This window comes from Uloborus diversus, chromosome 1 (assembly GCF_026930045.1).
Source record: "Uloborus diversus isolate 005 chromosome 1, Udiv.v.3.1, whole genome shotgun sequence".
Lineage (NCBI taxonomy): Eukaryota > Metazoa > Arthropoda > Arachnida > Araneae > Uloboridae > Uloborus > Uloborus diversus.
This window is the reverse complement of record NC_072731.1, coordinates 110,902,635-110,917,334: the sequence shown is the minus strand read 5'-3', so window position 1 is coordinate 110,917,334 and position 14,700 is coordinate 110,902,635. Positions and strand designations below refer to the sequence as shown.

Sequence of the window (14,700 nt, the reverse complement as noted above, 5' to 3'; positions counted from 1 at the left end):
AAAGAGATTCCAACTTCTTATGAAGAATAGACCTATGCTTGAAAGTAGACTGAAGTTGTTTTGCCTTATTATCCAAAAGTCAGCCATCAAGTTGCAAAGATTTTGAAGAAGTTTGGTTTCGATATAGCTTTTTCTCCTGTAAATAAGATAAAGTTTACAAACTTGAAGGACCCTATTGATTGCCATAGCAACTGGTGTATTTATAGCATCTCCTGCAAGTGTGGACTTGGTTATGTTGGACAGACTAAACGTGCTCTCAAGCACCGTCTGAAAGAGCACGAAATTATGTTAAACATAAAGAACTTGCTCGTTCTTCTATCGCTCAGCATTGTTGGACATCTGGTCGCTGTTTTGACTTTTCATCTGCAAAGATTATTTGTAAATGTTCTTCAGTTTACGACCTGGATTTCTAGGAAGCTTACTATTTATGGAAAAATTCTCATTCTCTTGTCAATAATTGTTCCAGCACTCCATTTTTTCATGATATTTGGAAGCAATTTCTATAATTGCTTTTTCGGTTTCTTCGTTGTCTCTTACTCTTTATGTCTTCTGAATTCTGATTGGTTGTCTCTCCCCCTTGCTCTGAGCCTGTGGTTTACATGTCGTTTGCTAATTGGTTGTTTGTTGTCTTGTGTCCTGAATTCCTATTGGTTGGTCCTCTTTGGTATAAAATACCGGTGTCGACGTGGTCGTTGTCAGTTCTCTCGCGACTCTCGGTTGTGTTGGTGCGCTTTTTGCACTGATGAAGAGGCTCCATTGTAGCCTTGAAATAGTTATATGCTGTATTTTTTTCAAAATTTGTGCTTTATTTACATTGGTTTTTCACTTTAATTACAAATTGCTTAACTTGTTGGCAATGACAACCCATTACAGAATGACATGCAATTCCTATTTTTTTTTCCCCGCCTAAATGGAAATTTATATTTGAATACATTTTTTTATCAATTAAAAATTCTTTGTCTTCATTTATACTTTTAATGCTTAATTTTTATAGCTTCTTGACATTGGCCAAGTACAGTCAAAATTGGGCCAAGCACTTAATATAGTGAAACCTTCCTACAACGATACTGTTGGGACCTAAGAAAATATTGTTATAGACAGGTTATCGTTTTCGACAGTTCGATTATTTTATACTGAAATTTTGCTGGGACCAATAAAAATATCATTATAGACAGGTTTATTGTTATAGAAAGTATTGTTATACACAGGTTTCACTGTGTACACCAAGTACTTGATGCAACTCTGCTTGAGACACATCTATACAATATTTCTATTTATTTATGCTTTTACAACATGATTTTATCATCTAAGATGGACAATGTCAAATCTTTTGTTTACCTCAGTCCTTGGCACTAAATTCTGTGATTTTTTTAGGGGAGGTGGCTCTGGAGGATCTGTCAGGTAAGCATCTTCTATATCAATTTTATCTTACTTTATTACAATTTTAAAAACTTGATTTTTTGGTTATAAGATTCAAAATTTAAATTTAGTGAATCTGCAGTTAGAGTTTGGGCAGCAATTATGATGTGAAAAGTAGAGCACTTATAAATAGTTTTCATTCTTTTAATTCAGCACCAAAGAAACTCTGCTCAGTTTATTAAATTTCTTAAAGATAAAACAGCTATTTATAAAAAGGGTCTTACAAATGTGTTACCTGTGTGACAAAAAACGTTTTGCCGTCTAAATCTTTCAGAAAAAAAAAATCCATTGTACTTAGTTTTTCAACTAGCATTTTCACAATTCATTTTTTTAATTATCATCTCATGCTCTTTTAATAAAATTGTTCTTGATTTTTTAAAACGTGAAGTGAAATCCCTTGAAAAGTCAAATTAAAATTTGTATTTTAGAAGCAGCAAATAGCTCCCAAAATCTTATAAGTAATCCTGCTACATATGAAACTATTTTTACATGATCTATCTTTAAGTGAAATAATTCAAGCTTTATGACTTTCAGATTGTGAAACAGATAAGTAATGAACATTGTGCAATTACTGGATTATACTAATGGTTTTTAAAAAATTATAACAGAAAAAACATTTGATGATTATAAAAACAATTCTTCCAGAAAATTCTTGCATCATTGCATAAAAAAATCCTGATTTCGGAGTCCAGGATTTCTGATTGAACTCTGTAGAAAGTAAGCCTGCAAATTAAAAAACATAATAATAATTGAAAGTAAACTCTTTTTTTAAATTTTTAATAAATAAAACTACATTTCAATATTTTCAAACTGTCCCATAATTCAGCTGCAATAACATGTAACTGGTGGACAAAATTAGGGAACATTTTCTGCTAAGTAAAGTTTCCAATGGAAAGGTTACACATTCATCACTGACCAGGGGAGGATACAGAAATCATTTTTGATGGAAGCCCAAGAAATTGAAAAGCGCCCCCCCCCCCCCTCCAATTTTCAAAGTTTTCATGACCTTAGTTTTAAATGTTTTTTTTCCCCAGGGATCCCTTAAGGCCAATTAATCAGGGTTCGCAAGGGTCATGGAAATTCCTGGTAAGTCATGGGAATAAATGCACAAATTTCAGACCTGGAAAAAGTCATGGAAAATTAATATTTTCATTATAAATCATGGAAATTTATTTTAAGTCTTGGAAAAATGTCTTGGGCAGTAAAAAAGTAACAATAGCTAAAATAGAGCTAGAAATATTGAGTGATTTAGTAATATTGCATACAAATTGAATGATCTCAGAAACAAATCCGAGTTTTGGAATCCAATTTCATCTGCTTCTGTAACAGCCGCTCGCCTTTTTTTGTAATGTGATTTTTCTATTGGGGCGTCACTAATTTTGAATTCACCATTATTTTCAGCACTTCTTATATTTTGTATTCTGCAGTAGTGGACTTGCACATTCTTGATTTCCCCCCCCCCCTCAAAAAGTGTAATTCAATTGCAACCGAGTTCGTTTCAACTACTTGTAAAAAATTCATTATTAAATTTACCAGAGTTTATCTTAATATGTTGAAGGCTTTAGAAAATGAAGACTTTAGTCGAGCAAAAGAACATAGAAATAGGGGAATTCTAATACTCTAAAGCAGTAGTGCCCTACATACAGCTCGCACAACTGATCCTCATGGCCAACTGAAATATCTGGTTTAGAAAAAGGAATTTACTGAAAAACGTGGCTTTATTTTAATGAGTGCATATACTGTCAAGTTACATGGATGATTCAATGCACTATTGATACCAAAGGACAATGTTTTTATGAATTAAATATACTATTGGAAACTTAGTAATGACTCATTCAATTTTTGTCCCATGCATTACTATTCAAACCCTATTTATTAACTATTTGTTAGACATTTAAATATCAGTGTATTGCATTCACTAGTATTTTTATTTTGCTTGAATTTGTATGATAAAAACAAATAAGAATAATTTATTAGTTTCTGCAGTGTGCACTGATATTTTTTCAGTCACAAGTAAGTGCTCCAATGAGGTAGTGGCACTCACGTAACAATTTTTCTAATGCCCATTTCTGGAAATTGTCAAGTTTCACATTAAATAGCACTATTCTCTTTGTGTAAGAAGGTCATGAAAAATTTTATGAAGTCCTGAAAAAGTCTTGGAAATTTTTTATCCAAATTGAGTAACCCTGATTAATTTACTTTCAAGTACATAACCATTATGCACTTTTCTAGTTTGAATATGGATGTAAAATATCTTCAACATTTCAAGCCAATTAAATACTAAACCCTACATAATTTCACCGAGGTGCTGTAAAATAATTAAATTTGTTTTTAAGTAGGAAAATTTTCATGATGATTACAACATAAGGACAAGGTTTTTTTTTTCATCTATGTATAAACATTAATTACTGATTTCATTAAAGAAGAATAAGTAGATGAATCATGGTAATATATTTCTTTGAATTCAAAACCAGTGAGTTAAATGTCTCTCTGCCGCTCTAGTCTCTGACTCCAGTATTACTTCTTTACCCAATAAAAATGCTTTTATTCAAATAAGATGTGTCTTTTGTGTTCTTTTAAGTTAATTAAAAAAAAAAAACATTTTAATTAATTTTTCCTTTTGGGAGGGACACGGGCCTCCTGGGCCCCTCCTAAAATCCGCTACTTTCACTGACTATCTGCCTTGAAAATAAAATCTGTGTCAAGTGACACATGTTCAACAATAAGGCTTAAATAAAACAGAAAAAAAAAATTTTAAATTTCCCTCTCAACATGTAGAAAAGAGAAATTTTACAACTCAAAATTTAAGTTTAGGCCTCTTTCATTTTTTTTTTTTTTTAATTTCAGAAATTTAATTATTGTTGATAATTGGGGGTAAATATTTAGTTTCACGGATTTTCTGGCAAAAAAAAAATCCATGGGAATTCCTGAACATCAAATGAATGCTGTGCCAAAATTGGCAACGATCTGAAGTAAACTGGATTTGTATAAAGAAAACGTCCCATAGAGGGGTCTCCCCAAAGGAGTAATACACCCTCCCCCCCCTTCCCCCATCTAATAGCAATTCCTGGGCATCAAAGGAACTGATATGTTTGTCAAAGATCGGGTAGACTGGATTTGTGTAAGGAACATACACACGTTGACAAATAAACATTTGTTTATATACATCTAAATTATTTCTTCAAGTTTCTCAAGTGCTAGAGGAGTTAGCCATTACACTACATTACAGTCAACATTCAAAATAAAACCAGAAACTCTGAGAACAAATATTTATGACTCGTCACGTGGAGATGCAATACAATTTTTTTCTTAATCTCAATCATTTTTCCATTCTAAATTAAGGAAAACATCTAGTAAAACCAAAATGTAATTGCAGCTGACGGTTAACATTTTGGAAAGATTGTAATGTAACTTCATTTGTTAAAAGTTTCCAAAAAAAAAAAAGTGGCATGACTTTTAGTTTTTTTTTTGAAGGGCTTGGGGCAAGAACGTGGTGAGCCCCATTTTTGAAAAAAATTAATTTTTCGGTCTACATGCTGTTTTGATATTCTGTCTAGGCAACTCATTGCATTGTTTTGTGTAAATTCCGACACATGGCACCACTAAACATCAAATAGTGTAATTGCTCTAAGGAAACCTAAGCTGTTTTTGTTGAAGAATATGACAAGCCATTTGCTAAGACGGCAAAACCTGGGAAGGGCATGTCATGTACTTGAAAGAACTCGTTGAATTAAAGAATTTACCTTACAATTACGATGATGATTCTTCTTTAGATTTTGATGTAAGTGTTGAAGATAAAGATTATTAACCTTCCAAATCATGATTCATCATCTTCAGAACAGGTAAGTTCATAAAATAATAATTAGTGGCTAGTCATACTATTGCTGCAGAAGTTTCAGATAATTACTGGCAGCAAAATAACGTTTTTTTTCTCTCTCTCTCCAAATAAACACAGTCTTTTAAGTTTTTTAATTGAAATTCTTCCTGCCAAAAGTTTATTTAATCATAGAATAAAGAATTTTACATAATTGTAGGAGTCAATATTGTTGTAAAATTATAGGAGGATATTGTGGCATGTCATACTATTGCTCCATAAATGTCCTCATGGTTATCAAGGTTAGTGTTTCTTCAAACTTGGAAACACATTAAACATTGTGGGGCGCAAATTAACTTTTCATCAGCTGTTATGTTTTGTTTATACTCCAAGAAATACATCAAGCTTATTTATCAAGTATTCATTAAATAGAGACTTGAACAAATTGCAGTTCATCAGATTTGGTTGACCTGCTGAGTATTAAACTTCGCTCACTTGAACCCAAGTACATGGCACCACTCAAAAGACATAATATAGGCGAACGGCGTTCACAGAAAATTTTTGGCTCTGCAGAAATTTTTTTTTAAACTACTAACCTTAATTTAAAAAAAAAAAAAAGAAACGAAGAAATTTTTTAAAAATCCCACATTTTATTTCTGTTTCTTCAAAAGCTAATGCAAAATTAATAAAAAAATATATTTCTTCTTGAAATCGTAATAATAATACGCTAATTACTTAAAGAGTAAACGGTGGTGACAAAAGACTGCTTCTACTATGACTGAATGGTTTTTTATTTTACACAGCATGAATCGCGTAAGAGGAAAATTTAAGCTAAGTAAAATAAACAACTTTATTCAGTGCATTGGCCTACATTGGCCTTGAGAGAGACAGAGAAAAAAAAGCACTGATCAGTCTGTATAATCCTCACCTCATTAATTTTGAACTTTTTGAACAGATAATATGCAGGAAAGTACAGTATTTATTTTTTCAGAAATACCTAATTTAAAACAAATAGTACTAGTGTTTGTTGATTTGTTTACAGAATCAAATATCTTCATAAAATTTTCAAGTAAAAAACAGGTAGCTCATGTTTTAACAGATCTATTGTGAGACTCTGAAAAGTTGAGCTCCGACTCTGACAATGTTTACCACTGTTTCAGAAAATAGGGAGGGGTAATAAACGTAAACTATACTTTATTGCAAAAAAAAAAATAATAATCTTTTTTTTTTCCACCTTTTTCATATTTTAATATAAATTAAGGTTTACTTAGGCAAAATTATTATTTGCAGAAAGTTTTCCAGTTAGGATTTGCATTTGCAGAAAGAATTTAATTTTATCTAAGTCTGGAAATGAGAAAAATTTAAAGATGTGAAATCACTCCTTCCATTCACCTCCCCACCCATTTACTGCAAGTATTATAATAATCTTGAACCAAAGAATGAAGTAAATGACAATGTAACTGAATTATTGTAGTAAAAAAAATATGGTTTAACATATTCTAGAATTTTGTGAAATTTTATAATTTTGAATGAAATTTTGAGTATTTCCCAGAAAGCTACTTTGGTCATTTTATAAATGAGTAGATTTTTGGGGTAGGATTTTGACAAACCACAAGATGAGTGACTTTTTGTTCAAAATTTTTGTTTTTCATAACTAAAACTGAAATAAACATGACACAAGATTATGTCATTTGGAAAAAAACCTATCTAGTTTTAGCTTTACAGAAAAAAGTATAAAAACAAAAAAAATATTTGTAGAATTTTTCAAAAGTTGGAATTTGGCCTACAGAAAAATTCACATCATGTCGCATATCACATTCTTGCCCTAAGCCCTTCATTTACAAATTTGTTCTCTACAGTGCCACCAATTGGAAATCTTTTGAACAAAAATTAGAAGCTCTAGGAAGAAAAGATTATGCCATGTTTGCTTGAATTTTATGCAAGAATTGTTTTTTTAAGCTTAATAATTTTCCTGTTATGAATTTTTAAAAATATTCAGTCTATTAGAATCTAAATGTTGATTTTTCTATCCCAGGGATGCTGGCGGAAGCTTCGGGAAGAAGGAAGCTGCTCAAGAAGAGGAGTACTTCAGGAAACTGGTGAGTGAGCCTGTGAGGGCCTTATATTGCTACGGTATTTTTCAGCTTATAATCCGCATTCGACGTATAATCCGCATCGCGATTTTTTTCTCTTAAATGAAAATTTTCGGCACATAATCCGCATCCGTTCAAAAGCTTATTTACAATACAAAATTGAGAATTAGCTAATATAAAGCTTGTATAATTAGACTAGATTAAATCATGTTCAGGATTCATGAATATAACGTCTAAAAACAATTTACTTTAATAAAGTTTAAAATTAAACCTAAATTTCTACTTGTTTCTTATTGACAAATATGTGAACAAAAAAACTCATATAAAACAATGCAGCAGAAATACATAAAATAGAACCTACCTTTAACTTCTTCCATCTGTAAAAAAAGGTTTGTAAATAAGACAGAAATATTACATTTAACCATTTATTTACATGAAACCATCATAACTGGATGCATCTGACTCAGAATCGAAAAGTCCTAACATGTCGACAGACATTAATTCCAAATTTGATGTAACATTTGTGTCACTTTCACTAGAGTCACTTTCATTGGAACATAATAGTCCTGCTTTGTGGAACGAATTCCTTATTATGGATTGGGTGACGGCATTCCACAATGAGTTGACCCACTCGGCGATTTCAGCATACGATGCTCTTTTCATGTTGCCGGCCGCTGTAAATGTGTGGCGATCTGACAAAATCCATCGCTCCCAATGGCCCCGGACTTTGCTTTTAAAAGAGCGATTCACCCGGAGATCCAAAGGTTGCAATTTCTTCATCAGACCTCCGGGGATGATTGCCGGTTTTGCTGAAACAACTTTCATCGCACTCTTGATGTCGTCCTTCAAGTGCGCCCGCAAAGAATCCATAATCAAGAAAGCTGCAGGCTGAAAAAAAGCGCCAGGCCGCCGTCTCCATATCATGTTGAGCCACGAAATCATTAGCTCGGAGTTCATTCACCCCTCCTCATTAGCTCTAATTTCAACTCCTTTAGGGAAGTTCTCCTTTAGAAGAGTCTTCCTTTTGAAAATGAGCATGGGCGGAAACTTGGTGCCGTCAGCGGCGCAGGACAGAACAACCATAAAATTGGATTTTTCGTAGCCAGTTGTAACAACGTGCACACTAAACACGCCACGAGAATCGGCAGTCCTATTTGTTGGACAGTCGGAGGAGCATGGCACTTTGTCCATATTGATAACCTGCGACAGTTTGAATTTGTTTTCGGCAATAGTCTTTTCACAAAACTTGATAAAGTTCACCGATTTTGTCTCCCAATTGGTGGGGAGCCTCTGCCCAACCGTTGTGCTATGTCGCATTGTTAGGTTATACCTTTTCATAAAACGGTAACACCATGTCGCTCCTCCGCTGAAATTTTTTATGTCCATCTCCTGAGCAATGCTGTGGGCCTTCACCGTATTTTGACAGTAGAAACAGGATGGCCTTGCTCCCTCTCATCTAATACGTAACGGTTTAGCCACGCCTCGAGTAGCGGCCATGCGGCTATCCCATGCCGGTCAGACCTCCGTCTTTTATTGGTAGAAAGAAGCTTCTCCTTATTTTTCCTCCACAGCCGCACATTTGATTCATCAACTTTAAAGAGGAAAGCCACCTTTCTATTTCCAATTTCTTTGGCTTTTTGAACTGCTTGAAGTTTAAACTCTGCCGTGTAACTAGCATGTTTCGTCGCCATTTTGTTGTAAAACATTTCACAAATTCGCAAGTAGAAGGTAGGTAAGTCGAATGGATGGGCGGGGTAGGAACGAATATTCTCTTTTCAACTCAGCACTGGCGCATGTGCATACGAGACGACTGAAAAAAGCTGTCTTAAATTTTCGGACTTGTGCTGCCATCTGTGATTCCCCAAGGAAAGTTTCGTCCTTGTGCGCAAATGAAAAAAAAAAAAGTTGTATAATCCGCGGCGGAGGGTAATCCGCACCCGAGAATTGCATCTTTTTTAACAGATAATCCGCGGATTATATGCCGGAAAATACGGCAGTTCATTTTATTAAGAAAAATGTTTGTGAAACAAAGATCAATGAATCCTGTTCTTAACTTAAGGTTGTAGAGTAGACCTCCAGACCAGTTGAACATTGTTGCATTTCAATATTGTTGCATATTACTGAAAAAAAAGATTAGTTTATCACGGCATAGATATTTGAAAATCAATAAATAACAATAATAAATTTGTTAACAACAAACAATCTCTTTCAATTATTTTATAAATCGTAATAGAATCTAATGTAAAAATAGTAAAAATCTGTATCACTGCACTTTTTTAATTAAAATATATTTGTTAGAACTTAAAAAAAGATTTATTTTTTCTCTTTAAATCTGTGTTTACTTTAAAGCCACCTAAGACGCCACAAGAAGTTATGATTAATTTTGCTTTAGATATTAAACCAATAGTTAAAACCAGGGGCATGTGCAGAGTTTCAGTAAGGGGGTTTAGATAAGAACTGGAAAAGGGTGCATGGCCATCGTGAGGTCAAAAAAATTGGCAAGTGTATGAAATCACTGGCGTCTGAATTTTTTCAGAAAAAAATCTCAAGTATAGGAAAAGCTTTAGCATCTGGTTTAAAATGGTGTTAGGGAGTCAAAGCTAAATCTAAATATTAAAATTTTAACCTAATTGTAAGCATTAGATGTGACTCAAAAAACGGGGTTCAGGGCTTCTTTCCTGAGAAATTTTAAAAATTGTAGTCTTGGGTAAAAATTGGTTCAGGGATGCCTCCCCTGTCCTATTTTTGAAAATTATAAAAAGGCAGTTTCTATCTCCGATTGTATTGAGAAGTGTTCTCTAGAAATTGCTCCAAATTGTATCTCATAATGCAATTTTATATGATCTTTGATAACGTGGAGAGGAGAAATTCATGGGCTTTCCCATGGAAAGTTTTCGAAAAGATCGAAGAACTTAAAAGTTTAAGGTGACCTTCTTTTATGTTGGTAAGAGAGGGACGCACTCCTGGAAAATTTCCAAAGTTAGCTTTTAAAAAGCAGTTTTTGAAATTGAAGCTCTAAAATAGAAATTTTAGATGTTTTTCAATAATATTAAAGTGTAGGATGACTCGGGGATCCCCGGAAAATTTTACAAGTTGAGGTGCTAAAAAGGAATTTTTAGCCTGTCATTAATGATGAATAAGATGTATTTCTCAGGGATTTGAGTGGGAGCGCTATCCTTGAAACCTTTCGAAATTTTCGTTTCTTTAATTGTAAGCCATTTCTGATGAGGATAGTGGAAAGGATGGGGCTTGGAAACTCTTCCACAGAATTCGTTCAAAATCTAAGTTTCAAAAACGCTCTTCTATAGGCTACCTTTGGTAACGTAAAATGAAGGAGTAAGTTTTGAGAACTTCCCTTCCTTACCTTTCTTTGCTATGTCCCTTTTTTTTTAATTTCATTGATAAAATATTGTGGAGACCTATCCCTGAGTTTTTCTTTTTCAAAACCATTTTCCATGCATCTCCTTTTATAATATAGATGGCATGGTTGGCCAACTTTTTGTTTGACCAAAAAGGCTCAGTGAGTCAGCCAGGGGGGTCCTTGGGATCCGGACCCCCCCCCTTTCCCGAAAGACCACTGTCTGCTTTTTCTCAGTTGTTGCACCTCACGTCAACAACAATTTTCCAAAAGAGAAAAATTGTATGAAACCTGGTATTTTCCCCTTAAATATTCCCATTAATCGGCAATTTTCCGGCGTCTGAGTCAATTCGGAACACGAGGACCTTATGCAATAACTGCAGGTTCCAAGTTACCGCCTGTCTTTTGCTGTATCACATACTCCATTCAAAAATGACAAATTTCCATTTCCTCTTTCAACCCAGCTGGGTTGTGACCTTTAAATTCGGGACCCTTTCCCTTGATCCACCAGATTGTCATCGGCAAAGTAATTGAAAACAAACATTCATTGTCACTTTCGCCGCACCCCAGTCTCATTGCCGTGGTTTTCTTTCTTTCTTTCTTTTTTTTTTGTTTTGACTCTTTTCCCGATTGGACTTGAGTTCCTACACACATGCTGCACAAAGGACAACCAGAGTGAGGTGCATCCCTGGTGAATCAGTAATTAAAATTCCTATTATTTTCTGTTTTAACACGCAGTTTTTTTCTACCACACACTTATAGAAAACATATCTTGAACAAAATCGTAATCAGAAGAAAATTAAGTTTACACAAACTAGGTAAGTTGTAGTGTTCCCTTTTAAAGTTTTCTTAACAGTACGAGCAATTTTATGTGTTAATGTGTTTTCCCCCATTCAAAACTAAGTTTAGACAGCAACAAAAAAGACATTCTACACATTTAGTGTGTTTGAGGATGAGAAAAAATAAACATTAATTATTAATTTATTTTTGCTCTTTATATTTTTGGTTGGAATGAATCATTTTATATTTGGATTAATAATCTTATTTGAACTTTTAGTTTATTTTTAAGAATAATAGATTACTTATGCCCCCAGAAGCTTACAACTTTTGAACTGTTATCCTGAAAAGATTTTTTTTTTTGAACATTTGTGTCTTATTTTTAGCTTAAGATAACATCGAGAAACTTCTCTCTCCTTTCTGAGAAACAAACTAGATTTTTTACAGATGTTTTTCCACCCAATATTTAAACATGACCATGAAACATATTGAATGCCCAAAAAGAATTTGTTTGAAGGTAAAACAAATGAATAAATAAAATTTGAAGTTGATGCAACAAAATTACTTTTTGCTGTATCAAAATCTCATAAAGCGAGGAATGAAATTGCAAATAACTTTAATATTTCACTGTGATCAGTTTATGAAATTGCAAGTTCGGCCATATTAGCACATGTAATGTAAAAGTAATTATTTGAAATTCGTACTTGTAAATCTTCACTGAATTGTGAGTCTATGGTCCCAAGAGAAGAGTGGCTAGTCATTTTTAACTGAAGAAAAAATCTCTCTTCAATGGTGTTCCGTTTTTCAAGTAAAGCATATTTGTATTTGCTTCATTGGAATAAATTTTCTGATTGTTATTTACTGCCTTTGTACTGAGGGATTATTTAGTAAGCATCTATGCATCCATCATTTGTAAATTGCAAAGGTAGCATTAAACGTAACAAAAAACAGACATGTGCACTTAACTATAAATTACTAGGTGAAAATTTCTGTTATTTACTTCGTTAGAAGCAAATAATTTTAAAAAGGTGAATGCAAGGTAAATTTTCTTGTTTTTCACTTCTATATTAGATTTTTTTTTTAACTTTTAATTTCTTGCACTAGAATATATTTTACTAACATCACATAAAAGAATGAAAAAAAAGTCAATACCTATGTTATAAAATATGATATGCTTTCAAGAATACAGGAGGATTACAAAATTGCTCCTAGAATGGAAGTTATACCAATTTGAAAATGAAAGAATCAGAAATGTTATTATTGTTATATGAATTTTGGAAGATTGATTTAAATCATTACCGGATTTTTAGCCGCAGTTATTCTAAGGGTTTTTACAAAAGATTGTCTTTAGACTTTGGAACATCAGATGACTGAGGAGCAAAAAATTTGCAAACTGAGGCTATAAGAGACCTATAAGTTTTGTTTCCAGAAACTGACTAGCTTTATGCATACATAGGGTAATGGCACCAGTAACAGACATGCTTAAGACATCGCTGTCAGGTTAACTCAATTTTCTGACCCTTTAAATGTAATTAGATTTTTGAAACTATTTTTCTCCCATACAACAACATCTCATCTAATGTTTGGCTGCCTCTGGATCCTCTGAGTTAGTCAATTCTATTTTTATTTGCTAAATTTTGAAGAAACCTCCAAACCCTAGTAACAGACATACAAATATCTGATGATACCCAATAACAGACAGGCTAAAAGAACGAGTAACAGACAATATGAGTAATAGACAAAATTCCATTTTTCTCTTAAAAATTTGAAAACGTTCTTTTTTTCTAGAACAAATTCGAATGATCAATAATTGAGTACATAACCAACTAGAATATTTTCATCAAAAAAAAAAAAAAAGAAAAAAAATAAATTTTTGTCATTTTAAATTCAAGTTATGTTTTTTGCAATCACGAGCATGTGTATGTATGTAGGTGTGTGTCTAGGCGTGTGTGTGTGTGTGTGTGTGTAGGCGTGTGTGTGTAGGTGTGTGTGTATGTAGGCATGTGTGTATGTACGCGTGTGTTTGTGTGTGTAGGCATGTGTGTATGTATGTGCGCGTTTGTGTGTGTGTGTTTGTATACGTATGCAACAGAGTATAAGAATTCATGTGTGTTGGCATGCATGTGTATATGTATGTGTGTGTGTGTAGGATACGGACGCAGCCTGGAGACTGTTTTCCCTAGAGGAGCAGCATCGGGAGGGGCCGGGCGACGGTGGTGCTGCAGAGGAAGGCAAGGGGGGGGGGGATAAAATCGTAGGAATGTCATTCACAGGTCAAATGAAAACAATAAGCAATTCATGATTGCTCAACTGAATTCAGCCTTTGTGTTTTTAGCCATGGCTGAAAGACATTGGCCAAAAATTCAAACTACAGTAAAACCCCTCCTAACGGACACCCCTTTTATGCGGACAATTTTTAATTCTCCAGTTCCAATGCAAATAAGATTATTAAACCCCTGTCCTGCGGACACCTCTCTATTGCGGACAAAAAAATTTGTCCCGTTAGTGTCCGCATTAGAGGGATTTTACTGCTTGTCATCCACCATCAATCCGACTTTTCTAATCAACAACCATATACTGAACTTAATGCTATCTGGGATTCTTACATGTTTATGGATCACTGTTGGTGGTAAAACAGAGGTCGAAATTAGCATCAGCTACTTAGGTGCCATTGGCAACCAATATTTTTTTCTTAGGTGCCGTTATGCTTTACTTGGTTGCAATTTGCAAATGCGTTCAATAACATGCTGAAATTTATACTAAACTATAATATGCATGAAAACAAGCTGATATATATGTACAATGCATTAAAATAATGCATTTTGAAATCACCTGCTAAGTTTATACAAGTACCACAATTACTATTAACTTAATTTAGTGACAAAAAAACCAAAAGAAAAATCTAGATTTTAAAAGTATTAAAAATATTGACAAGATGCAAAAGAATTGCAATCTCGAACACGATACGCAATTTTCCACAAAGTACAAGTTTAGTGTTGGAATGATTTCGAAAATAAATTTATTCATTAAAAAGAAAAACAAACGCAGAAAATAAGTTAATCTGAAGTGGCATGCGACTAATTGTCATAAAATATTAATATATTTACAAGATGCAAAAGGATTGAAAGGTCAAAAGCGAGAATACACTTCCCGCAAAGCACGTGCTCATTGTCGGCATGTTTTGAAAAAAATAATATATTATAAATTAAAATAAAAAAGAAAATAAGCTAACCTAAAGG

At 33.5% G+C, this 14,700-nt stretch overlaps 1 protein-coding gene across 1 annotated transcript in view; it reads left to right on the top strand.

Annotated features, from left to right (window-relative positions):
* The first annotated feature begins 5,238 nt into the window (after nucleotides 1–5,238).
* Nucleotides 5,239–14,700, top strand: part of LOC129234400 (ATPase inhibitor A, mitochondrial-like) — a 36,271-nt gene continuing 26,809 nt past the window's right edge. The window contains exons 1-2 of the mRNA XM_054868399.1: nucleotides 5,239–5,261; nucleotides 7,269–7,332. Coding sequence (XP_054724374.1) covers nucleotides 5,239–5,261; nucleotides 7,269–7,332 — 87 coding nt within the window. The remainder of the gene's footprint in view (nucleotides 5,262–7,268; nucleotides 7,333–14,700) is intronic.